The following is a 27,587-nucleotide window of genomic DNA, read 5'->3' as shown; positions in this document are numbered from 1 at the left end:
CACAGATACCTCAGAGGTTAATATAAAAGTAATTATAAAGTAACTGTATAGTCTGATGAATAGCAGCAGCAGCTATGCAGTCAGAACACATGCAGAGAAATTAGTAAACAGCTGTTAACTAGTCATACTGCAAAGAAGATATAATAGATTTTTTTTTCACTTCCTTCACAAATCAATGTCTGACTGATTCCCCACTCAGTTATTGGGTCAGAACCTCAGCTCTGTATAACAGTGTGGCATCAAGGGGTCAGGATAGCTTATGTCAATGAAATATCTGGTCTCACGCCTGTATATTCATTGTACTGAAGGAACATGAATAAATAGAATATACAGATTTGCTGATTTTGTGTGTCAAAAGCATGTTAAAGATTATCAAATTAATTGTTTCATTAAGAAGTCTGGAAATAGCTGGTTTAAAAATTGACTATAATGTTTCCAGCAGGGATTTTTAAAAGAATTTAGGGGGTTTCAATGTGCAAATCACACTGAGATTCAGGGAGAGACTTTGATATCTGAATTTCTGAGGCTTCTTTAGAAATCCCAACATATGAGTTCATAAAGGGAAAAGTAGTCAGCAATGGGAGAGGCCAATAATGAGTACACGTGGATAGGAAAGCCATACTGCAAGTTTATCAGGAACGTGTGAGTGGAGCCAAGAGGTTTAGTTTCCCTGGGAAGCTACCAGTCCAAACTGACTTTGCTTCTCATCTTTTAGCATGTGGCCTTGAACCTCTAAGAACTTCTTTCGGCCAAGCGTGCAAGCACAAGAGCCATAGGGAGTTTCCACTGGAACCAGAACCTGAGGAGAATGAGTAGAAACACAGGTGTCATTCCTGAAACAAGGATGTGCCATTGCCATCATAGCAGAAACTGCAGCTATTGACCTCCTTTCAAAATCATGCCTGGGTCCTTTCCTTCCCTTACAGACATCAATGGTAAATTTAGTTATCTCAAGTGAAAGTGGCTCTATAATGTCCACCCAAAAGAGGACAAAGGTAGGATAGGATGGCAGGAGAATCACAAGAATTTGGGAGGGAGACTAGAGCATAAACAGACTGTAAACTGTTGGTCAACTGCAAAATGGAATAACCCAGTTTCTCTCTGTCATGCAAGGATAACAGACTTTATAGGCTTGACCCAGCCAACAGCTAAAGCAGCTGTGGAGGGAGGGTCAAATACATCACAGCCCTTCTATCTCTCACCCTCTGTCCGGTCCCAGGCTTATACCTTGTCCACCGTTAGACCAGTTTGCTTTGGCTCCGAATGGCTGCAGAACAATCTTTTCACTGCTCTCTTACAGTGTTGGTCTTCTGTCACCTAGAGGTAAAGCCTATGGCCTTAGCTAACCTACTATTTCTGTTACAGACCCCAGTGATCTCCAAAGCTCGCCCCTGTGCTCATTTATTTATTATCAGCAACATAAGAAGGCAATCATCCTTCTGCTATAGTTAGTGTAGATCTCCTTTGGAGGTAGGGTGGAGCTTTCACTGGGGCTGGAGGAGAAAGTTTGTTCCCTTTGGCTGTTCTTTTGCATTGAAGTATAGCTGTTGCTATACTTTAAGGCTGGGAGTTTATAGAGAATCCAGGTAAGTTGTGTTTGGAGCATTTACTTACTTCTTTGTCGTTGGTCAAGCCTAGATTCGTCATGTCTACCACATTGTAAAATGTGTTGTTCAAGATGACTTCTATGACCTGTACCTGAAACCAGGAAAACAGGGCAATGAATTAACACACTTTCTCAGCCAACAGCCTACCAACGTTTTCCCTCAGTGTGAAGAAAAACAGAGCAACACCTCCCTTCCCAAAAATATGTACAGTTGATAAAATGCAATCTATTGAACATGTTGCCAATCTTAGAGCACTCCTTCCACTTTTGCTCATGTCCTGCCAAGCACTGAGTGATACTCTCCCCCATTATGTTCATGGCTGATAAGAAGCAGTGCTCAGGACTGAACTTGTGAGTGCACTCATGGTTTTTCAGACCATCAAGCTGTACACCACCAGTTTCCAGTCTTAGAACTGCCAATGGAGATAGGTTCACTTGGGTCTTCTTAGAGGACCAATTAATGTTCACTGTTGTTAAAGTAAAACATCAACAGGAGGAAAGAAGTTACCTGTGACACTTTGGAAAGGACACACATCTGGATAGAGTTGACAGTTTTCTGGTAAGAGGGCGAATACTCCCCACAGTCAGGTGGCCCTGAAAAGGCCTCAAGGATACATTCCCGGACTTTGTTCCTAGAGGTAACATAGGTTCTTACAAAATCTTGGTCTAGATCCATCATATTTTACTGTGCTTATCTTATTTCTACTTTTCCCTGTCTTTTCTGACAAATAGATGGCATGTGAGATTTCATAGAAGAACAATGTCTTTGTCCTGTCTCCTCCAAATTCCCCCTCCCCAAGTCTATACTTCATCAGCAAATGTTCTGTTAAAATTATCTAACAAATGAGTTGCAAATTTGTTCTCCTGAAGTGTTCTGTATTGAACTACACTGTCCATTTAAATGCTGTTGGCTGATGCACCATCAGGGAGAGAAGTTGATTTACCTCCAAGGCTTGCCTTTTGCCCCCAGCACTGAGTGCTTACAGCCTCTGCTGAGATCTGTGCTCAGCAACTGCAGATCTGGCCCCTACGCTTGCTGTGCTGTACAGAGGGACTTTGGGATCATAGATTGGGTTGTAAATATTATTTGATTTGACATATACCATATGCAATCGAAGTCAAAATCTCTGCATTCGCCATATGACCATTTGCAGAAGAGCTCTCCACATAAAATCCTGTCGTGCCTTTCAGGTAGTGTGGTGTGTTCATTCTTATAGAAGCCTTCAAATCCAGACTGTGTTGTCTTCATAAGTTTCAGATCTTTAATTCCAGCAAAAACAACCAGAGGACCTGTGAACCAAAAATATATGAGAGCGTGAACCCTTTTCAGGCAGACAGAAAGGATTTCTGGATGTGCACTTGCAGCAGCAGCTTTAGGACCATCAAGCAGTGACTCCAACACTCATGCTTCTTCTGTAAGTCTAGCTACTTTTAAAAATTATTTTCTGCACACTGATGTATCAAGAAGTTAGGAAACACGATAGAAACCACTGAAAGCAGAGCTCAATCTAGAAAGAAGAGAATCCTATCAAGTGATCTGCAATGTCAGTCATGGAGAGTTTAGGACACCCCTTACCTTACTTCCTTGGAGCTGGGACATGCATTGGGTTGGCTCTCATTGATGTCACTTCAGAGACCACTAATTGCTTGAAAGTGAAATGAAATAGGCTACCCGTGCTGTGGTACACAGGAGAGGTAAGGTGGAACTTTTCTAACAATGTATAGAGTGTAGAAATGCTGTAACAAGACTGGAAGCCTCAGCCAGAAATTCGCTTTACATATCCGTCCTGTTGTTAGTTTTGCATCCATTAGAACGAGAGGGCAAGGAGCCAATGCAAATGCGTGCAGTTCAGCTAATTAGCAGGAACTGGCACTGATACAGATGCCACCCACAGGTTCAAACTGACAGTGTTTTTTTTTGCTCTTAGACACTATTTATAAAATGTGCCATTGCAGATCACTGCTATATGGGTGGATTATCTAAAGACCAGATAGTTGTGTCCTGAACATTTTCTTCTATCCGTTTGGATGGAAGCTATACAATTTCAACTGGTCAATCATTTAGATTACACCAAACTGATAACTGAAAATTTCACTGCCCAGACCTGCCAAAAAAGCAGATTTAGAAAGGAGAAACTTTGCTCCACACAGGCTTATCCAGAGTCTGTATAGATGCTCAGTGGCTGAAGCCCATGCTGCTGCTTTGTGCTGCTTGTGGTGCTCACACTAGCTAGTCCAAAACAACTCCTTGAATAAGCCTGGCCATAGTAATCCTGCCTTTGACACACCTTGTCTTTAAACTGTACCTTTGCAGGAAGTCATATTAGAAGTAATTCCACTGTGATGGATATTCCCAAATGACATGATTGTTTAGAGTATTTTTTTACATACATTCTCACTGGATATGATTAGAACTGTACTTCATCTATTTATTTTCTTGTTTAAATTCATTATTGTTTTTGTTTGCTTGTTTTTGAATGAGTCCAAAGAAACGTGCTATTATTTCGGCTACTTTCCCATGTTATTTACTAAAGCTTAAGGTTTATCTTATCTGTCCAATATTCTTGGACAGGTTATTCTGGATTTTGTTCAGATCTTGATGAATTCATAGCTTAGATATAAAATAGTAATACATGGGTATTAAAGTAGTGTAGATACTATCAGTGAACCTTGAAATATATTTATCTCATTCAAATGCATAGTCTTGTTTGAAAGAGCTGCTTGCAATGCATGATTGCTGGCTGGCTATCTAGCTGTCTACCTGGATCTTACACTGAAGAAATATAATGCCTAGGAAAAGCTTTCAAAGAAGTAAAGAGCCCACCTTATGCATTCAGTATGTTTTGTGCTTGTGATGTCTTTTCAGTAGTCTAAGGGCAACTACATTAAATTGCTTATGATGTTTTCAGTTTCTGAAAAATTCTGAGCCTCTTATCAGTTGATATAGCAGGGGAAAAAAAAAAAAGCTATAATTCTATTAAGTCTCACCAGGTTTCTTTTAATGATGAGTAAGGTGTTAAAACATAGGATTAACTGAGAAATACATTTCTGTGTCTGTCTGCTAGGTGCATAGGAGGTTGCTAAAGATAGAGAAGGTTCTCTTATAAGAAAAATAAAAGGGATTTAAAAATCTTCTCTTTGATTATTGTTCACCCAAGCAGGGAATCATAAAGAAATAGCTGAAGGGCTATATGAAGTGAAGACTAAGAAGGAAAGGCAGTGTCTTCAGAAAGCCTCAGTAAAGGCTTCTTGTTTGCATAGAACCTGGAATTGCAAAATTTCATACTGAATTATCAGGATGATTAAAAATTTAGATTCAACCTGTACATTAGGAGTAGATGCTCTTCAAGAAAGTGTAAACTCCTATTCTTTCTGTCTTTCTGTCTTTTTTTTTTTTCATTCAGGTTTCTTTCTTAACATTTTCCAGAAGCAAAAAGGAATTATATTGAGGCTGCCAAAATACAGAAGTAGTCAATGTTACTATGAACATTAAAAAGATTGTGCCAAAAGACATTGGGCTCTTGCATGAGCTCTTCCTTCTCTTTCAGCAGGAATATGGGGACAATGCTGAACTGAACCTTTCAAAACCTGTGTCCAAGCTGCAAGCAAAACTGGTCCTGCCACTGGTCCTAATGCTGATATGTTAGGAAAATAAGGAGAGAGGGTAGGACAGGGAATACCTCTAAGTTACTGTCCTAAGACAGATCTGACAGGAATTAGGACAGTAATAGATACTGAACTAATGCCTAAAAACTCCAAATGCATTGTGTGAAACAATGTGGTGGTCTCAGCTCTGTTCCCAGAGGTCTGATGGATTTGTTATGTGAAACACCAATGCCAAGAGATTGAACTGATGCTTTTGTTGTGAGGTATAGCGAGAAGAGAGATTTTTTTACATTTAGTCTGGAATGGCAAGTGATCCAACAAACCAAAACTCTTAGTGAACCAAATGGTGCTTTTTTAGTCATGGTGTGCAAAAACAGTAAGTATGCTCTGAAGTGTCACGTGAAAAACAGTTTGCACGTAGACCTGAGTGCTTATGATATTCAGGCCAGCCTGACTTGCAGCAATGAAACTGCATCTTTAGAAATAAAACCAAAGCATGTTGACAGGGTTTTGAAAATGACTGCAAACTAGGCAATTGTCCTATGGCAAGGTGGCTTTGTGATGTATTCTCTATAGGGTAATGATAATAATGAGACTGCAGAATACAGTATAATGTTAGAAAGTAAGCAGAGCATTCTCAGAAGGCTATTAACTCCTGTGACAATATGTAACAGTTGTGGTGAATGTGGCATTGTAACCAGTAAGTGTTTAGGGCACGCATACAGATGTGAACTATATTGGATTTTCAGCCTTGTCTCAGAGATCAAGGACTGCAAGATTAGACCATAAAAGTACTCTTCGGTTTAGGCCTCTGGAGAGGTTTGGTTGTGCTGTAAGCCCTGTAATAGCTTTTGCTCTCTCTAAAGCCATCTTTATCTGTCATCAGCAGAAATATTTACAGAGAAGCAGGGGAAGCTACAGAATCTTTTCTCACCATTCCGGCACTGCTCAGCTTCACAAAAGCGAATCCCATCAGGAACACATATAAACGAGTGGATGTGGGGAACGCCGTTCTACAATTCAGAGCAGACATGTAAGTGCAGCAAACAACACCTTAACTGGGAAGCAGGAGCTAAGAGAGTAAGGAATAGCTCCAGACTGAACCAAGTGAATGCCTTAGTATTTCAGATACCTCGTGCAGACGTTGCCATGGAACTTCCTGGACATAGGTTTTGACGTAGGCCACTTGGCAAAATGTTGTCATGAAGTGTTTGCAGATATCTATAGCAAATTGTTCTAAAGTTGGGATCTAAGGCAGCAAAGAATATTATTAGAATGAAGCAACTACCTCATCTACAAAAGTAGATTGTTCTAATTATAAATATATGGGAAGGATCAGTGTTGTTAAAAATACAGATTTCTTTTGATTCTGGCTGTGCACACAGTGAGGCTAGTCATTTGATCAGCTTGCAGCATACACTGCAAATAGCAGCTACAGATTCATATCCAAAATCTCCCATTCTGCAGTATAGGGAGCTAGAGCCTCTGGGTTGAGAGGAACTGCTACAGAAGCCTTAGGCTTTGAGGACATAATATTGAAATAATCATAGTGATACTCTGGCTCAGCTTTGCAGGCTAAAGATAGGATTTCATTACTGAGAGAGAGAACTTGATCTGCAGATTGTCCTTACAATAGGAGGAACTGAGCAAGGGAATTCTGTTCTCAAACCCAGGAGACCCAGCCATTTTCATTACTGTGGTTAATCAGACGTGAAAAGTTTCTACGTTCTAAAGTTAAAATAACTAAAATCGTAACTAAAATTGTTAGACCAGGAGGAAGGGCCTCAGTAACCCCTGTATGCAGGATGAGCACTAGAGGAGGAAAATTCTCTCCCAAATCTTTGATGGTGATTTTAGTGCCAACCTGACGTGCAGATGGGGGGACAGATTCTTCTGATCCATTTTGAAAACAAAAAGTCAGAATAATAAATGTTTCCAAATGAAGTGATAAGAAAAGCAAGGCTAGTTAAAAAATAAAAGATACCCCATTTTTTTTGGCCAACACCAGGACAATATTCTTTATGGTGTCTGTAGGTATCACAAAAGAGTTGTTTCCTTCCAGGTACTCATGAGCAGAAGTCAGCCGGAGGTGGGTGCACACTTCCACTTCTTTAACGAAGTGCTTCTTCCCTTCTCTATGGAGGCGAAGGAACTTAATTGTGTTTTTGCCATATTCACAGTTGAGGACTTCTATATCCTTAATCTGCAGAGAAAACACGTGTTACAGTCATGAAAGAACTCAGCAGAAGCATCAGTTACGATTAGTTAGTGAAACATAAACAATGCTTATTGTTTTATTTCTGTTGTTACCTATGATAATGTAAATATTTATGTTACAAATCACCAAGTCCTGATATGAAGAAAAAATGTTTTAAGAAGATGTCATTGCAAGTTGCAGCTGTGACGGAATTTAAAACTTTTATTGGGGGGCAGACCATTTAACACGAGTAGCAGTGAACAATTCTCTCTCTTTCATCACCTTTGGATTAATCCTGACTGTGGCCCTTCACTGAGTCTTCCCCGTCATTCTTCCTGAGGCAGGGGTGTCCCCATCTGTTGAGTCTTTGTGCCCCACCACTGTCCCACCGGCAGGGCTGCACCTTCCTTGACACAGCTCCTGTTTTCCCCAGGCACACGAGCAGCCGCCACCCACAGCCCCCGCAGCATGCGATGCACCAGGCAGGGGCATCCTGCAGGGCGTCAAAGTGGTGTTTCAGTGGGGGAAGGTTGCTTTGTAAGCAGGCACAAGTCCCGAACAGAAGATGAAAACAGGTGTCATGTTCCTGGTGGTTTTTTGTTTTCTATTACCCTATCTGTGCAGGTTGAGATTCCCCAGAGAAAGAAGGAAAGAAAGGCCAAACTGGGCTGGTTGAAAGCATTTTGTCGCATGTGGTTTACAGCCCTGATTGCTCCTGAAATGGATCAGAAGCAAGTTTCAGCAGCAAAATTCAGCTCTTGATTCATACCTCCAAAATCTTCGCTTTCTGGGATCATCGTTTTTGTTTGCGTTAAGCCCTAATCATTTTTATCCTGCTTTGGTCAAACACAGCCCAACTTGCACAGCTATTATGGTGCTGGAGGCACTGCAACAGACAAAAATACTGGGGAGCTTGTGGGGATTTCTTTTATGCTAAAATACCTAGCAGTTACTGCACTAGACTTTCCCTGAGGCTGAAATATCTTGTACCTAATATTAATTTCTTTCAGTGTAAGCATAATGGGAAGGGAGAAAAGAATATTTTCAACACTAAAATATAAATTGAAACTTTTTATTCATGACTTGCTGAAAACATTATCAGATGTAAAATTGCTCAATTCAGACTTGTTTGTTCCTAGGAGAAATGCTCATGCATTTAAAAGAGAATTAATATATATATATTATCTAATCGTAAGTAAATTACTGTGGCTCAGAGTTTTTTTCTTGCTGTTGGTTTCTGCAGGCTCAATTCCCAGAGGCAAATTAAGGCTCCCTATTGACAAAATGAGAAATGGGGGCTCAGCACTGCACTGGGAACGCACTTTGCAGGAATGGTGCAAAGTCTGAGCTCACTGCATGGGCTGGATGGAAAAGTAGAGAGGTGAAAGTTGTTTTGGTTTGCTTGTCTGAAAACTGAGGTTTCTCAGGTAGTTGTCAAAAAAAAATCAGACTGCTTTCATACAGCATTAAAAAAAAAAGTTTGTATTATCTGTGGCTTGCTTTGAAAGCAGGCTACCTTACGTGTTTTAAATATTCAAAATAATTCCTCTGAAGATGCAGATGTAAGTTTTCTCAAAAGTATAATTTGACAAATGTCATTTTGCCATTTTGTTGCCCAGATTGATCCGGGGAAGCTGCCAGCCGCTCCCTGTGGGTGTTCACTGCGTGGCGGCCAGGGCCGGTGGCTGAGGAAACACAGCTAACTTCTGCTTTTAGTCTCTGCCCCGTGCTCACACTGTGCAGCTGAGGCACCAAGATGACCGTGGGGTCTGCATGGTGTAGCCCTGCTGTGCTGCTGCTTCTCTCTTCCCCGTCACTATGGGCAGCGCAAATTTCCTGCAGAAATGAAGACGGGGAGGCAGTCGATTGGTAAGTAAATACCGCGCATGGGAGGAATGCTGGATGAGTAAATAACACCTAAGATTACTCTCCGTGAAGTAGGTGGGTCGCTGGGAAGTAATGCATAGCAATCACTGGTTTAATCCTGTTTGCCTGTGAGTAGTAGCTGAATTTTGCATTTGGAAAACCTAGGGTAAGTTATTGAAAGGTGATTTCACTCCACAGAACCAACCACGCTGCTGCATTATGAGTAACTGCAAAATAATGACGGGTTTACGCAGCGTTTGTGTCTGATGATCAAAGCCAGCCTAACCTGTGTTCAAATGCCAAGGCTGCGACTGCCTGCAGCAGCCCCCACGGCGCCGGGTCGCAGTGAGGGCTCCTGCACAGGGCCTCGCTACCTGCAGGAAACAGTCCAGGGGGAAACGTCGTATCCTGCCCTGAACCTTGCTGCCCGTCCCCGACCGGGAGCGTGGCAGGATTTGTCCCCTCGCTGTGGCTGTGGAGGGGGAGCTGAGGCCGGGTCGCCTCCAGCAGCAATGCGGGAGAGGTGTGAGGAGCGTGGGTGGACGCGGTGGTGTGGGAAAGCGCCGTCTGGTAGCATCGCGCTGCCAGCACCCAGCCCGGGTTTGGGTGCTAAATGATTAATTGGATTAATGCACTTTGAAGATGAAAGACGCAAAGTATAATTACATAATAGCCAACCCAGGTTTAAAAAGTGAAACGAGGCCTCTTAAAAAAAAAAAAAAAAGAGTACTGAAGCATCTCAAAGATAAATATCAACCAATGTCAAAGGAAGATTCTCACTGAACAGCGATTAGTTTGTATACAAGCAATAAAGGAGTGGCTGCTGCTCCTGTAACAACAGAAGGGCGTCCCTCCCCTCACGTGCAGAGCTGGCTGCAGGTGGGCTGGGGCCCGTCCCACCGTGGGCAGGCTCCTCAGACACCGCACTGCGTCGGCACAGCGTTGAGTGTCCAAGGGTCCAGCCTGGCCCTGTCACCCCTCACCCTTGCCAAAGCACCTCCAGATCATGTCATTTTTCAGGAATCAGTCCCTTAGGTGGTGCTGCCAGCCAACAACTCGGTGATAAGAGAAGTTTAATTTATCTGCAAAGTGTAATTATTCCTTTCAGAATGAGTCTGCATGTGCTAAAGCTATAAAACAAACAAAAAACAATGAACCACCAATAACAAAATAAAGGCAGTTCCTGAGGGATTCCAGGGCTCCTGCAGGGCCTGGTGCAGGCCCTGGTTCCTTCTGGCAGGCATAGCAGGGAAGAGAGGGGGGATTTTCTTTCAAATGTGCCATGATCCAAAGGAAGATAAACTCATCTGTCAGCATGGGTCATGCTAGCTTATTGACAAGAAATAGTGAACTTTTGCCTTGTTCTGGACTCGGTTGCTATGAAGCTGATTGAAGAAGCAGAACTGAAACTGCTGAGAAAAGCTTCCTCTTAACCAAAAGATGTTGATGCCCTTTCAAACAAACACTGATTTTCATTTTTTATATTAATTTAGCAAGAGCTTTATGTGAGTCCCTGCTGTTCAGTGGCTTCCTCCTGCAATATAATTGCTCATTACGAGTATTCACACACTTTTCATTTGGTGCTAAACTGGAGGTATCGCTTGCCTTATCCGATCTGATCCCTCCCTGGAAGTGCTCAAGGCCAGGCTGGATGGGGCTTTGAGCAACCTGGTCTGGTGTGGGGTGTGCCTGTGCAGGGCAGGGGGTTGGAAACAGATGGCCTGTAAGGTTGCTTCCAACGCAAACCATTCCGCCTGCCTCCCCAGCCCGCCTGCGGTTCCTACCCGCATGAAGTACTGCACGGGCAAAGGTCCCTAGGTGCATCCCAGCTGGGAGCTCGCCTTGCCGTCCCCTGTGCACCAGGGGGAATGGCCCCAGGTGTGACGCTCTCAGGAGAGCGGAAAGTCTCTGCTGTATTTACCCGAGCCCATGACCCTTTGGAAATCTTTTTGCACACAAAAAAAACAAACAAACAAACAAACAAAAAAAAACCTCTGCTTTCTGAAAAGGTGCTGAGTCAGGGATTCAAGCCAGGGCTGTGCATTTGTTTTTACTGGAGGGAAAAAAAAAAAAAAGGTAAAGATGTGATTACTTCTAGTGCCTTAGTGTTCAGACACAAGCTAACACTGTGACTGTGCTAATTCCTTGACATTAATGCCTTTGCTTTTCCTCAGTTCTCAGCAAAGTAACTTTCAGTCCACTCCCACAAATACTTAAGCCACTTAAGCCCTTGAGAAACTTCCCGTGTGCAAAATAGCAGTGAAGACTTTTATACAGTTTAAATTGCTAATGCACTCAACTGGCTTTCTGTACAGGTCCAAAACATTTATCGCATGGGAATCAGCAGGCAATTCACTCATAACTCAGCTACAAGCATTCCCTCCAGCACATCTGCTAACGCGTGTTTGTCAGCTGCAAGGCTGTAAACACTGGCAGAGCATAAACCTCCCAGCACATTTCAAAGCAGTTTGGAAAGGCTTCAGATATTAATTCTTGGCTCAGCTCCTACTCTTATAACTACTACTACTACTACTTGTCTTTCCAAATCTTCATTGCAAATAAAGGGATTGTTGCGGCTCCCTGTGCAGGGAATGCTCTCACCAGACCTCCCATACAAATCACTTCCTCATCTTCTCTAGAATCTGTCATCAGCTATAATTTGTCCTGAGAGATTTAAGGAACATCACTCAGCTAGTGGTGATATTGGTGGATTACCAGGATCACCTCTGTGCTTCTCTTCTTCCTGTACATGTGCCCTTCCCATGGACTAAATGTTCCTCTTTCAAAATGCTTTCCTGGCACTTTAATCTGCTTTCCGAAATGCATTTTTTTTAACCAGCTGACCAACTCTAAATTAACTGGGCAAGTCCTACTCCTCCTGACATACATATAGTGTTAAGCAGTCAAGCTGCATTTTTGGTAAGTACCATAGTATCGAAAATAAGGCCACTCAGTTCTTACTATTGACATAAATAACAAATTACTTAAGTACAGCACTCAAGGAAAGTGGCTCGATTAATTACATTGCAGTTAATCCCATGGACTTGTGCACTAGGAAAACCTGTTTACTTCATCAGGGACATTAGTAGGAACTGAACAATTTACCAACAATATTTAGTACTCTGCAATTTTGAAAAGATTTGTATTTCTGGCTAATTGTTTGTAAATATTCAGTTTGCAGCAGTTCCGTGTGAGTTGGCTATGAAAAGTAGGATTGTAACAACATTATTACATAGTTTCATGCTCATTTGTATATATGTATATATGAAAATATTGAGTTGTGTAATTTTATAATTTAATACTCCATTTTATATAATTAATTTAAATATAAAATTATATTTGTATAGAATAAGAAATTATTGGTAAGAGATACCCATGTTGACCAAGGGAATGCCAGACTGAGCTTGGGAGCTGAGGTTCAGGCCCAGTCTCTTGCTGTCTACCAGAACCAGGAGTAACAGGGATTTGGTGGCTATGCAGGGCTCCAGAGGACTTCCCTGCAATCTCCATCCCTGCACAGGTTTCCCTGGTGCATCTCCCTGATGCTGAGCAGGCAATTCGTTCACTGAAGTGCCAGGCAGAGCAGGTTCAGCCTCGTCTCCTCAGCAGCCTTCTTGCTGAGGGTGAAAACCCCATAACCGTGCGACACAAAGCTCTGCTCAAAAAGGTACACATCCACATTTTAGCCACAACAAGGGCGTTGGTGCAGCGGGGACAAAACAGAGGTAGCTCAAAACCAGCTCTTTTGGGGTACAAATAGCAGCATGGCCACAGCAAGAGGAGCTTGGTGCCAGCTCAGCCTGCAGAGAAGCAGAGTGAAGGTGAGCCCAGCATGGGCATCCCTGTGGTCACCCCAGTCTTCAAACCCGCAGGGCAGGCAAGAGAGACTTACCTATGTATTCAGATAGGATGGTTTGCAAGAAAAACAAAACTTGCTCTTCTCTGTTGCAGGTTTGCTCTGTACAAGCTGCCAAAATACACCAGAGGAGAGGATGCGGGGCTGGGGCTGCAGTACCTGTACATGGATGCCCTGGTGCAGGACTGGCAGCTCGGCAAATACCTCATCAATATGACGCAGGGCGCGCTGGGACAGACACTGAGGCAGCTCTATGAAGCATACGAGTCCAAGGCAAGTGATGTTTAATTACCATTTTGCTAGTATGTTTACTTGATATTACATGCAAATGAAATGAAACTAGCCAAAATAAGCACATAGAGCTATGGCCAGACCTGACTGACTAGATCTGCTAAAATGCATCAAGGTGAGTGTGCATGGCAGCTCAGCAGATTATGTGCAGTTTTGGCTACACTTAGAAGTTACCCTAGAAATTTCTAGTCAAGCCTTTCACACACTTGAAGTATTGCCCATCAAGTAAATGAACATTGGTACGTAGGCCCTGTGGCTTCTTTTCTGCAGTTCCTCTTGAGCAATGGCTGAAGCGGTGAACTGGCTGTCAACTCAGCCCAGGGCTGGTGGTGACTACAACTGACCTCCATCCTAAGTCCTCCCAGGTGCATGTGTTTCAAGCTCCATCTCTGATCACATTTGGGTTTTGCTGTTCCCCCATTACTGCTTCAGCAGTATTATTTTTTCCAGTCAGAAACCTCATTTATATTTGTATGAAATGATTATAAAATACCACAAGATCTGCCTGTGGTTATTTTTTACCATCCACATAGTCTACATGCTCACATTCTTAGGAGTCTGGGTGTGTCTTTGCATTTCTACTGCGACTTAGTGGTAGGGTGTCATTAAATTTATATGTAAAAAAGACTCCCAGAAGTCAGTCAAATATTGGCAAACCCCGCAACTTTCCTATCCCATGTCACACCATAGTTGCAATACAAACAATCTTTTACAAACTCAGTATTGAGCCACACTGATGCCATCTTCCTACCCTGCTATCATCGCAAACTGTACACCAGGTGGGGAAAGTTCTCTGTTCAGGAGGAAGTAAGGTGTGGCTGTATGCAAATATTTTGCAAAAAAAAAGTATTAATCATTTGTCCTTTGTAAGAACACTTGTCATGGCTATTTTTCCTGAGCAAACATTTTCACAGGATTTGGTAGCTAAATCAGAGACATACACAAAGGACAGGCTGTTGCAATGACTGAGAGAACTTCCACTTATATTAACTGGAACCATAACGCTGAGTCTTTAGGTTTATTTTAGTGTAAACTCTGTGAGGATAATGCCAGCTGACATGGGGGAAGAATGAAGCTCATGATATGCACAGAGAACTTCCGAAGTCTTTCTTCCATTCTCAGCAAAATTTGTTTGCTTAAGTGCTTTCCTCTTACCAAATGTCATGTTTCAGAAATGTGTCTTTCCCTGCAGAGCAACAACACTGCATATGCAATCTATAACGATGAGGTCCCTCATTCAGACTCCACCAGCTGGAAAAGAGGACACACCAAAGGTACAGGGAGGGTCCCCAGCTGCTGTTTCCTCCTTTTTAAAGCCGTGCATAACATCTATTTGTCTGTTTGTCAATCTGCATATCTAAAAATCCTGCCTCAAGCAAAACTGGAGAATGATTAGCATGATGCATGGTTTGCTGTATAGTGATATCCGTGGTAGCTTCTGTTCTGGTACTGCTGTGCCTGTGCTCTGTTGAAGAACTCTTAATGATTATGGACCCTTTCTATTCAAGAGTGGAAACTCCTGTCTCTCCTTTCAGCAAGTACAGACCACGTCGTCCTGAGCTGGCTGGCAACAGCAGCACAGGGTGCAAAGGGAGAGGCACCCTACATGACAGAATTGACCTGGAAGGCCTCCCAGATCTCTCTCTGAGGGCAGGATCACGGAAGCACTAAATATGCAGTGACAGTACAACATGACTTTAAATAGACAAAACCTCTGTGAAGGTCTAAGTGGTCCCTTGAGGAAGCAGGGTTTGCCCAGCCCAGCTCTGGGATGGAGAGGCTTTGCAGGGCTGTGTTTTCAGCTGGCAGAGCCGTGGGTGACTGTTTCCTGAGCCATCTGCAGCAGGGGAGGCATACCCCATCTGCCCCAAACGCAGTTTGGTCTAGGGAAGAAGGCATGGTGCTGACAGAGCCCATTTCCCCTTATACAGCAATGAAATTAAGGGAAGGGAAAGGAGCAGTGGGGGAAGAGTTGCAGCCATTAAATCATCAGATTTTTCAAAGACAGCTTTTGAGCAGATAAAGATAAAAGGTTTTGCAAAGGTATTTTTTCAAAGGAACGGTGATGACAATTGAAGTTAGGCTGTGCAGGAGAGAATTAATGCAATTCTAGCACAATATCGGTGTCTTCTACAACCCATTAATATACTCTAGAGCCAGACTGCTGTAGCCATTACCACACTGAAGCATGGTGTCTGCAGCAGCAAATCCAAAGAAGGACACCACTGTGATGTCTCAGGGCTTTTCCCTCCTTAATTCATTTGCTATAACTTTCTTTTGACAGGGTTTCTGCTCTTGGACAAATCACAAGGCTTCTGGGTGATTCACAGTGTGCCCCTGTTCCCTCCCTTCCCTGAGGATGGTTATGGGTACCCAGTGAGTGGGCAGTCCTACGGACAGACAGCCATCTGCATAACCTTCAAATACGACCAGTTCACAGAAATAGGTATGGAAAGCTTCTTCCCAAGAATGCCTTTGCTCTGCTGCACCTCTCTGACTCCTTTCCTTCGGGCTGTGCCTCCAAAACTGATTGCTCTTGTCCTTCATTGTCACATTTGGAAACCAAGTGGGGCCTGGAAGCTGCACCCTTGGCTTTCAGTTCTGTTTATCCAACCATTTCCTGTGGGAATGTGGGAAATTCACTCTTCCACTCTGCCTCCATCTCCCCATGGGGACTATTGGGATAATAATAGTCACAAGAGCGTACTGAGGGTAAAGTCAGCCCATGCATACCAAATGCTTTGGAAATATAAAGGAGGATGATGAATCATTTTTAACAGTAATAGCTCATTCAGCTGCAACAGTCTGCCATTCTAAAAATGCAAGGCAATCACTACTTGAGCTGGAGTGGTGGCCTTGACACATCAGAAATACAAAGTACAGAATAAATATTCCCAGATTTCCACAGGTACATTTTGCCACATAAAATACAAATCCTAAAAATAAGAAAAATGAAATTTATACCCATAAGACTCAGAACTACCTGACACTGGAGTCCTGAAGACTGACTGTCAAGGGCATTATAAGAAGTCACACGTTACGTAACACTTTTCACATTGCTTTTTACTCTTTGCTGAGCTACAAGTCCCAAATTATATTAAATAAATGCGTAAGACTGTACAAATGTGCAGGCTGGTCACACCACAGAGCCATCAAAACCAAGTTCCTGCTTGCGGAAGCACATCTTTGCATGTGCTTAGGAAAGAAGACAAGAAAATGAGAAGCATACAGTAATGCTTTCCTGCTCTATCTTCCCAGCTTCTGGTAATCTGTGGTTTAAGGATTTCCTAAGCTGGAAAGACTGGAAAGTTCCTAATGGACTCATCTTCATGAGCTCATCAGTTGTGGAGCCCATTTGTTCCCTTGCTCTTTACAACATTGCCGGCAAGGACTTTCACAGTTAAATTGCACTGTGTTCAGAGAAGTACTTTGCAGATTGAATCCCGATTTTGAAAGTCAAGCTTTGTTCTGCCTAAAACTCAGCTGGGTCGCTTGGCAGCTCTTCTGTTTGGCTTTGGCTTGGCAAGTGTCACTGACTGGAAACGACTCCTGTAAGCACAGGCTTGAATTCACACATGCTGTCTGAGTGCTGTGTGACCGCTCAGAGGCTTGAAGGTGACCGTGGAGGGATGTGGCATGGACTAAGACCACAGACTGGCAGTCCTGCTAAGAACAGGGAGGTACACATGGAAAAAAGGGAGCATACTCTCTCAGCCAGACTATGAGATGCTGGGTCAGTCAGAACACAAAGCAATTAAACATGTTTTTGGTTGCTAAAACCAAAGCTACTTTGAGACTGAACTGCTCCAGAGATAAGCTGGGAAGATTAAAAAGGATTCAGGTTTTCCTTCCCAGACAGAACTTTACCTTCTTGGTTGCTTTGCTTTAACCCGTTTTCATTTTGTATGTGTTCATTTCTTTGTGTGTTTTTTATTGTTTTTGTTGTTGTTGTTGTTGTTGTTGTTGTTGTTGTTTTCAGACCAACAGATGCTGAGCTCTAATCCACAAATCTACAGCTGTTCCCTCCCTAGTGCCTTTCAGGCTGATCTCCCAAATCTGCAAAAGCTCTGTGCACGCTCCAGGCTGCCCTCAGCCCCCTTGCACCGCCTCGCCAAGCTGCAGTCAGCTCGCGGGGAGGCCTTTCTCCACTTTGTGAAGTCCCACTCATTCGTGGATGGTAAGAGAAACTGCTGTTACCTACCACACATGCTCAAGCAAGTAGTAAGCAGTCAATGTATTCTTTGACAGTATTTACTCTGAGGGGAAAAAAAAAGAATTTCAGTTTCAGAAATAAATGTAACGGAGTACTGGGAATGGTCTTCCATCATAATATTCTGTCAGCTCCACTAAGTGAAAAGCTGTCTGATCTTTCAAATGTTTTAAAATGTACATTAATGGGATTGTCTGAAAATTTCTTTCCAGTTATTTGACTGTAGCAACAAAGGACAAAAATAGGGTTTGAATCATCAGCTTTTTTGTTATGAAGGATTAAAAATTATTTTTCCTTTCCTTTTTTTTTTTTCCTCCTGCTGATTATTTGTAACAGGATTTCCAGGAAAAGAAGGGAAAACAGGAATGAACTTCTGAAACAAAAATCAAAATAAGAGGAAGTTGGGGGCAAAATCTCTTCTGGTTCACTTCATGCATTAGAATTAAACAAGCCCAGTTTAGGTGATCCTTTCTGATCCCCACTTAAATGAAGGCAAATGGAGGGCTGATTTCTCCCATCCTCTGTTATCCCACAGATATCTACGTGGCCTGGGTGGCTCAGGAGCTGAAGACTGATTTGCTGGCTGAATCCTGGCAGCACTCTGGCCGAAAACTTCCCTCAAATTGCTCTCTGCAGTACCATGTCTACAACATAAATCTCATAGGGACACCACTGAACTCCACCTTCCATTCCATCGAGGATCATTCCAAATGGTCTGTTTCAAAGAAGAACAAAGATCAGTGGACCTGCATTGGAGACCTAAACCGTGCTGCTGAGCAAGCTTGGAGGAGTGGTGGGTTCATGTGCACACAGAATGAACACATCTACAGTGCTTTCAGAAATTTGGTAATCCAGTATGAAAATTGCAATGATGCTTCCACCTAGATATAAATGGACCATTCCTCCCAAACAGCATAGCCCCTTATTACATAAAAAGCATAGGAAACATCTCCCTTAAACCGTATTTTCACTCTGAAGAACAGTCCTGTGAGTTGCTAGATGTGCTAGACCTTCGCATTGTTAGCTATAAAAGCAGCTGGTTTATGGGTAAAACACATCTGGTTTTCTCTCTGCACAGTAATGCCACAGCAAAACATGCTGCTGTCAGTGATGATGCACAGAGGACCTCAGTGAGTGATGCTGGACATGGGATGTGAGGAGGAACAAAAACCTGCCTTGCTAGCTAGGTTGTCTGGGCGGTTAACGGGAGAAAAGTACCCTAAAATGTTTCAAAATCACCGCCTGTTACAGGTGTTGTTGAGATCAATCAGAGCATGTCTGCTGAGTTTGGGAGTAGGCTGGGCTGAATCTCTTAAAGAACAGGCATAATTGAATGCAGACAGGAAGACAAGTAGTCTGTGGACAAGAAGGCTTCATTTTTATGATTAATTTTTAGAGAAGAAATGAGCTTTAAATAATTTGTAACCACTATCTTGGGAGTATTTCTAGTGCTTTTATTCATGTGCAGTAATCATATAAACAAATAAACATGTCCGAATTGTGAATGAGTGAAATAAATTAAGAGAGAAAATGGTCTGTTTATGGTCTCCCTCTTCCATCTATAGCCATTTGTGGTTTATTACAATGTTTTATAGCTGCCAAAGGAAAAATGGAGAAAATTTGAAAAAAAATTAAAAGAAGAAAATATTTGAAGGAAGATATTATTTCACCTACATTTTCACACTATGACTAATGTGGCTATTAATTTTCAATACCTGCAGTCTCAGGCTTAGCATTTGAATTTTGCATGGATTTTTTATAAAGACAGACCTACCTTGCAAGCTCCTGATACATTTTTGGATTCAAATTACAAAAGTTTATCTGCTTTTAATATGTTCCTAAATATATTTATAGGTGTATATCTCACTTGTACTTTTTTTTCCTGAACTGGTGCTATAAACTCCTGTCTGAAGGTTTGGCTGTCCTGCTAATATTTCTGTGTTTTGCTGTGTTTGTAGTCCATACCCCTGACTATCTACATCTTAAAAGGAAGTAGATATAAAGAAATACCCCACAACCACAAGAAGTTGTTGAAGATTTCCTTCCCTTTCCATCGTGAAAAATCAACCAAGCAACAAAGCGTTCAAAGTACCAAATAAATTAATGTCAGATCACATTTGTTCATACTGCTTGAAGAAATGAAATTATTTAATCTGGCCTTGAAGAAATAAAATTACTGTATCTGGCCTGCTTAACAAGGGGAATTGTGCAGGACTGGATTTTTTATTTAGTTGATCTGGATCGAAGGAAAACCCAATTCTCATAGCTCAGTGAAAATAATGTAGATAGTTTAGATATTCTGCAAGAAATAAACTTTGTTCTTATCCTTGCATAGGAACAAAAAATTTGATAAATAATTTGCTTGATTATGTTTTCCTCTGAAGCTTGCCAAATTATTTACATATATATTTTTCATTTTTTACTAGCTGTAGTCAAGTAACAACTATTTGTGGCAGTGAAAATTGCCAGTGAGGCAGAATGCTCAGCAGTGGGATGGATGGTAGGACATTGCTTGGATTAGCCATGATAAAATTCATTTGTCTTTTCCCCATTTCCATGGCAGACACTGGCCTAACCTGCCTGAACTCTTGTATCTTGCCCACAGAGCTGCATGTGCGTGACCTCACTGCACAGGAACAGCCAGGAACACTTCACTGGGGACAGCTCTGGTGAGGTGCTCCGTCAGGCATCAGAGTGCCAGACTGGCTCCACCACCTGTATTTCCTATGGGAGATGCTCAGCCACAGCATTTGGGTCACAGAGCTCAACAGCAAGGAGTCTCCACCTCAGGCTGACACAGTGGTGTGTCACAGTCCCGCTCCCCAGGCTACAAGTCAACAGCCTATCACTGGGCTTTAAGTGCTAATTGTTATTCTTAATGATTTGATCAACGGATAGCTATCATAGAGCAAGATTATTCACAGCATTCCTCTTCCAATATGCCCAAGACCGGTAGCCTCCATGTTAGCTGCTGCTAAAGAGGCATAAACGGCAGGGGGAAGATGGGGAGAAACATTACATGACAGTCACCTAAATAGGCAGGTTGAGTACACGCTTATTTCACTGGTGTAGCAATACAAAGGCTGCAGTTCTGGTTCTCTCTTTTTTTGACTGTAAACAGTTTTAATGCAGTTTTCCTCACATTGCGTAATGTCCATATTTACATATTCCAGTATTTCCACTATATACATTATAAAACTCAAACTCATATGCCTTCATAGCATGCATTGTGATCAATTGCTGGTGTGAGAAGTATTTTTGCATATTTTTCCAAGGTTTTAATTTTAAAATGTGCTGTTCTTTGTCAAAATGTCAAGTGCTTGACAGCTCTATCCACCCCATGCTCCCTTTGCTGCCCATGGTGACCCCTCTGGCTGGGCTGCTCCTGCGGAGGGCGACATCCAGCACGGCCCCCGCAGTGATTTCGGGGGGACCTGCTGAGCCAAGCTGAGGCTGCCAAAGGACAGAAGTCTTGGACACAGCCTGGAGAGGTCAGAAAGCCGTTTTCCCTCCTGGAAACCCCGTGTCTCTTCCCCTCAGCACGCAGGTACGGCTATTCTGTCCCTTGGGCTCTGTTCTGGTTAGACTAAATGTGAACATTTATTACGCATGAAAATTGTTTGCCGAGGGAGTAGGAGAGGCCAAAAGCACACGTTATTAATCCACTAAACATTGCTGTAATGCAGATGAGTTTGCAACAAACACAACAGCAGGGATCATTGTTTGGTAGGAATTGCCTTGTAATTATTCAGGCAAGACTGGGCCCTGTCCCAGCACGCATCGCAAGCGCCCAAGCGACAGGGAAGGTGAATGCAGCCTCTCGCAATGCCCGCCCGCCCCGGCATCTCCCACCCTTGCCACCACCGCTGCCCTGCAGAGCAGGCAGCATGCCTATCTTCCCCTCCTCTCCGGAAAACCAGGCCCGATGGTTTTCCTGTGAACCCCCAAGGATTCTCCTGCAGCGCCAGTAGTTGGGGATCCTTCGGGTAGTGTCTTGCTGTTCTGGAAATGGGCATTTTTACACAGACTTAAATGTAGGAGGCCGTCTAAAGGATTAGACATCAGCCTTGTTGGGACAAAAACTGAAAGACTGTGAAGGTGTGGAAACTTAAGCTGTGTGAAATTTTGTTCCAGCTGGGCACTTACTCCACTGGAAAACAGGCAGAAGCATCCAGTCAGAGGCCCTTTCACAGGGTGGCCTTTAAGGGGGAATTGCTCCAGGTGTCTTCACAATGACTGAAAATATCCTGAGAGCTAGCAATGGGAGTCACCCCTTCCGACAGTGTGCTGGGGAACTTCTCGAGGACTCCATGCCAGCCATCTGCCAGCAAGTGAAGGGAATTCTGAGGAGAAATTTCTCTGACTTAGCTGGGAGCCTTCCCTTCTTCGAGGCATGCCAACATAGCCTGCCACTGGCCTTGTCACAGAGGTTTGCAGATCCATTTCTGAAACAAATTCTGCTTCAAAGCAGGCATTTTTAAAAGTACCTAAGTCCTGCAGAGCTGTGCAGGTTTTGCCCATCCAGCTGCCAGCAATGCCCGTTCTGCCAACCGCCCTTGCAAAGCCATGCCTCTCTCGCCTCCCCAGCAGCTCAGACCAGCTGCTGCACCAGCAGTGCACTGAGTACAGCTTCCTGCTCTCGGAGCGGGAGGTTTCCAGCAAACACCTCTAATGCAATCTCTTATGTCAAACAAGTGCCTTCTCAGCATGCCTGTGGTGTGAAGAGACAGCACTATTTTTGAGAAGACATATGGGCCTCTCTTGTCCCTCTGTTCTGTTTAAATATATACACCCCTGACTCCTGAGAGTAATGAAATGCTAAAGAAGAACATTGTGAGGCTTTTTTTTTATGTATCAAAGCATCATTCGCATTATTAGTGTAGTCACATAATTATCCCCAGAGAAACTCACATCCATAAGTTAACACCCATAAATTATTGTGTGGACGTCTTTTATACCTTCATTTTCAGCTTCTGGGAAAGATACATCACTGGGTTCTTAGCACAGTAATTACTTCCAAACATGTAATCTGCCTATGCCCTGAGTAAAACGTTCAGGAGACAGAGCCATGCTGGCAGTGTCTGCTAGAATCTCAGTGCAAGCCAAAGCCTAACTGTGCTCAGAACATGATGCAAGAATGTGATGCACCTCTTGTGTTTCACAAGAGATTTCTTAAAAAGACAGAAAATTAAAAATGAGAATGTAGAGGAATAGGAATTTATGTTAGGCAAAGCATGGAAAATAAAATCTTGTAGCAGGGAATAAACTCTCCATAGTGCAAGGCAGGGAGACAGATCTGAGATTTCAAGCTACGCTATCAATATCAGTATATTATAGATACTCTGATACCCCAAGCAGATTATCTATATCTAACATTTTCCTACTTAGATCAGAGATACCAGATTAAAGGCCTACCCTGCTGAATATTCTCAGAATCCTTCAGCAGTAAAAGCTGCTACATATGACCTCAGAAACCAGTTGTAGCACTTTCAGATCTTGGCCTCAGATAGGAGGTAGTTCATAATATATATATATGTATATGTATATATTTTTTTTGGCAGGCTCATTATATGCTTATCTACTGTTTTTAACTGATTTATCCCAGTGTAAAGAGTGCGCTATTCTAGCTATTCTATGCATATTTGATACCTTAATTTTACTCAAAGTGTTAAATAAGAAACACTAGGACTTGAAAAACATATCTTAGCTCTAAAACAGCTGTTACATTTTTACTCAAGTGATTTTAGTAAATCTCCTTGATTTTATTCTTTTCAGTTGAGATCATTTTGCGTTTCTACACAAGGTAACAAGTGACTATTCCAAATCTCCTGTAAGACAGATAAAAGGGAGAAACATTCTTCTACTCCTTTCATCACTTTGAATATTTGAATACCGGCTTGCAGTTCCCAAACTGCAAAGCTTTACTAGAATAGAGCATAGTATTCAATGTCGCCTGCTGGATTGCTGGCGATTGCTACAAGTGGTTCACAGTAGTACACTTGTGCTAGCATTGCATAATTTATTAATCATAGAAATTGTGCGTGCAAATTAGCCACACAGTTCTGCATCATCGTGTATTAACCAGAAGATTTGTCTTCACATGTATTAATGCCCTCAGATAATCATGTCGCATTACAGCAGTACACATTTTATGGATCACCTTCCAAAAACTGTCAAAAGCTCACTAAAAGCCATGTCATCAAGTGTGTTGTTTTTTGTTGTTGTTCCTGTACTTCTGACTTTCCAAAGTTTGAAAGTATTTAGCTCCAGGGCTTTTCTGTATCTGGCTTTTTTTAGGTTTCCTATTTGGGCTAAGGTTCTATCAGCCAAAAATCAGTATTTCTCTTTCCATAGTGCACTTTCAAAAATTTATTTTTTGCACTAGGATTCTTCTGCTTAGCTCCACTGCCCACTGCTTCATGTTGAGGATTAAGAACACTGAGCTCAGTGCACTTTTCAGGAACTGTTTCCTTCCTTGCCCTGGAAAATTCTCCATTGCTCATTCTGACCTGGGCACTGTGCAAATGAAATCTGCATCTTTTCCTCTCTTGCTTTCAAACTGCTCCGATTATTTGTTGCACAAAAGTAAGATTTTCAAGGTGAGTGAACTGACAATTTTGCATGAGACATTTTGCAAGGAAAAAGCAGGCAAGAAATGCTGCACAGCAAATAGGGACAATTACTACAGCTGTGTTCCCTGCTGCCCACCAAGCTGCCCTCCTCTTTACTGCCAAAGGATGTGAAGTACCAGAGAAATCAGAGCAAAGAGTACTTGGAGAAAAACTCAGAAGAGGGAACAAGACAACTGAAAGTGAAAAGTGAGCAAGAGAGAAGAAGCAAGGGGAGAGCAGAAGGAGCATTAGGGTGGGAGACACACTCAGGGAGGTCAGAGACCTCCATTTTGATCACAGAGGACCATTAGGAGTTAATCATGCACAAATCCAATTTGCAGCTTGTTTCACTTACTTAACATTTATCCATTTTACAAATGTAGCCTCCACAGGCTGTGCCACAGAGAGAAAAAAAACAAAAGGCACAAACTGAAGTGACTTAGCCAAGTATTAAAAAACAAACAAACCAAACACCCACAGAGGAAGCCGCTGTTTGTTACCAAACCTACAAGAGGTGGGGCAAGTCAAAGGCAAAAGCATTAAATATATAAAAGTAGGAGGGAGAAATTTATAAGCCAAACTAAACAGTTTGAACCACACACATTTGAACAACATGCTATAACTTTTTTTTTTTTAAAGGAAGCTACTATTAAGATTTAAAACCAATAAAAGTACAACGAAAACAAGAGGTGCAAAGCATTTACAAGAGTAACTGCAGACCATTTCATTATGGACCATGACACTAAAACCATTCTCATCTCATTAAGAAAGCTGCAGGCAAAAAAAAAAAAAAAAGTAAATACAAGTACAAAATAACATAAACAGTGATAAGCAAACTGATGCCTTTAACGCTTCACTCTTGGGATTATCACATGAATCTCTACAACTTGTAGCATTTTATTCTCAGATAAAAATAAAGTTTACTTTAGAAAACTCCCCAGTTTTATATTTTCTGTGGTTTCATCTCTTCCTGCATCCTGATCCTGCTTGGTTCTCCAGCAGGAACAAGCCACCAGTGGTCTAGCACCATAGTTTTGCCCTGCACTGAGTCAAAGCCAGCAAGCATTACTTACTGTCACTTGGCTCATGGTGACCCGCTGCCTGCTAGCTTCCCAGTCTTGGATCCCACAGAGGAGTAATGGCAGTGCAGAAGCTGTAGCTCTATAAAAACTGTCATCGTAATATCAGAGGAGGAGCTAGGCATAAGGGGTTGGCTCCATAAATGTAAATATTTCATAATTTATTTAGTAACATGGCTTTTTTTTCCCCCTAGGCAAAAGCTTTAATAAAGGAATAGGTCTACTGCAACAAAGGAAACAACAGCAAAAATTGAGACAAGGACACATCCTCCTAAGTCCATTAATGCCAGTGGGAGTTTGCCTTCATCTTCAGTGGGAACAGAACTTCAAAGACACGGCAATCACCCATACAAACCGGAGGATAAAATCTGAACCTTCCACGGTCTATGACACAAACCGTCTTCAGAGGATGGTACCATAGCCCTGACACGGTGGAAATGTCTCCAGCAGGATTTTCACAGCCTGGCTTGACCACAGCCTTGTCCACAGCACTGCCAGGCCGGCTGCTGGGACGGACGTCAGAGCGGCCACTGGTGCGGGCGGTTTCTTCGGCAGAGGCTGGGCAGGCAAGGAAGGATGCATCTCCTCATGGTGAACGCTGACCCTCTCGCTGCTTATGGGTTTGATTTCAGTGCCCTAGTCCAGAAGCAGTAATATCCCCACCTTCACAGGTATATTTTTTTCACACATCAATAATTTAAGAGCCTCTCAAAGACTGTCTCTGACAGAATGAAGACTGAAAGCTGTCTGTATTGCCTCAGTCCTACGGTTGTTGTTAGCACTGAGGAAGATGAGCAGTGTAGACAGTGAGACTCTTCTCCAGGAAGATTCAAGATTTTTATTTATTTGCTTGTTTGTTTGTTTATTGAGAGCATTGCCAAAGATCCTGCAGGAACAGATAACTTATCTTTTTTTTTTTTTCCAAGAAAATGCAGTATTTATTTAATACCAAATTCATTTGGTTTCCAGCACCCTCACTTCTAACTATCACCAGGTATAAAAATCACCATGTATGAAATAAGGAATGAAGTGTGTGGTTTGGCTGCTTTTAAAATCATGTAGTAATGCTATTAGAGTTTGTGGGATTAGTTTGATAGTCCAAGTAAAATAACTGTCAGCTAGACAGATAGTGCAATGAAGGTGAAACACAGTATCGCTGATAAGAAAGTAACCTTTATCTCATGGCCCCAGACTTTTCTCAGTATATGAGCAAAGCACTTTGTGGGATCAAGTGACATTCACCAACATACAGCTGCTGAGCACAACCAACATGATTAGATTAGTTAAACCAATGTGGTAAAGGCAGAGTGAAACTGAGCAGCTTCATAGCCCTTACCAAGTATAACCTAAGCATGATTTCTTCCCTACGCAAGGGAAATTTCATGTGTTAGGGCTAACAGTATTTGAAGCAAGTCCCATGTAATTTCAGTGCAGTATTGGATGAAGCATGACAATAAGATCAGCTAAGTTAAAAACTAGAAGAGCTAAACTGTTGACAAATTACAAATGTACTGCAAAAATTTTATATGTACTTGTGCAAGGTATTGAGCAGAAGAGAAATATGTTTCTTCTAAGAGGATGAAGGTGTGGCTACTACTGTTTACCAAAGACATTAAAAAAAAAAAAATCCTGTTGATGCTGTTCATTTAAAGTAATAATTAGAGTCTGGCGTCAAGTTTGAATGATAACTATTGCTTTCTTCACACAGATTTTCTAAGCTTGAGAGACCAGTTTTCAAAAGCTATCTAGCAAAGCTCTTATGTTACCAGCATCACTCCATTGGAAGAAACTGTTAAAGGACAATCAGAAGGGTGAGTCCTCGTTTTCCAGTATCCTTTTGGATTGGGTTCATAAATTAAAGTCAGCTTTTCTGAAAGTGATCTTTCATAATTACAATTGAAAATTATGTAATTGGCAAATGCTCAACAGCCTTGAAAACTGGACCTAATGTAGTCAAAGTGATAATAAAGGTATAAGCTATTTTGCACATAGACACTTTGTTGATGCTCTCAATTAGAACTCATGGTTTTGTTCTTAAAGAAAAAACACATGGTGTTTCTTTGATTACTGATACAGTTTTGTATCTCAGCGTGTTTTCAATTTTCTGTTTAGAATATTCCCAGAAGGAAGTTGTCCCTGCAGATGCCCCAGACTGCCAGATAATTAGCTTTCTATGCAGCTCAGCCATTTACGTCCATTGCATGTATTAGACATCCCAGTTTACTCCATCTTAACTTCAATTCCATGTTTTTTTTTTCTTCTGCA

At 42.2% G+C, this 27,587-nt stretch overlaps 2 protein-coding genes across 2 annotated transcripts; one reads left to right on the top strand and one right to left on the bottom strand.

Annotated features, from left to right (window-relative positions):
• Nucleotides 1–127: 127 nt before the first annotated feature.
• LOC118243432 (uricase-like) lies at nt 128–8,206 on the bottom strand. Its single transcript, XM_035537457.1, has 8 exons — nt 8,179–8,206; nt 7,197–7,426; nt 6,345–6,461; nt 6,147–6,225; nt 2,710–2,896; nt 2,115–2,238; nt 1,615–1,698; nt 128–799 (listed from the first exon to the last, which is right to left on the bottom strand). The coding sequence occupies exons 1-8, from the start codon at nt 8,204–8,206 to the stop codon at nt 662–664; spliced, it is 987 nt and encodes a 328-aa protein (XP_035393350.1). The 3' UTR covers nt 128–661.
• On the top strand, nt 2,914–19,172 carry DNASE2B (deoxyribonuclease 2 beta). The gene is made up of 8 exons (XM_035538078.1): nt 2,914–3,021; nt 6,102–6,245; nt 9,029–9,278; nt 13,227–13,404; nt 14,615–14,696; nt 15,707–15,868; nt 17,402–17,599; nt 18,168–19,172. The coding sequence occupies exons 3-8, from the start codon at nt 9,166–9,168 to the stop codon at nt 18,515–18,517; spliced, it is 1,083 nt and encodes a 360-aa protein (XP_035393971.1). The 5' UTR covers nt 2,914–3,021; nt 6,102–6,245; nt 9,029–9,165; the 3' UTR covers nt 18,518–19,172.
• Nucleotides 19,173–27,587: the final 8,415 nt, after the last annotated feature.

Source organism: Cygnus atratus, chromosome 8 (genome assembly GCF_013377495.2).
Source record: "Cygnus atratus isolate AKBS03 ecotype Queensland, Australia chromosome 8, CAtr_DNAZoo_HiC_assembly, whole genome shotgun sequence".
Classification (NCBI taxonomy): domain Eukaryota; kingdom Metazoa; phylum Chordata; class Aves; order Anseriformes; family Anatidae; genus Cygnus; species Cygnus atratus.
This window is presented reverse-complemented; position numbering and strand designations above follow the sequence as displayed.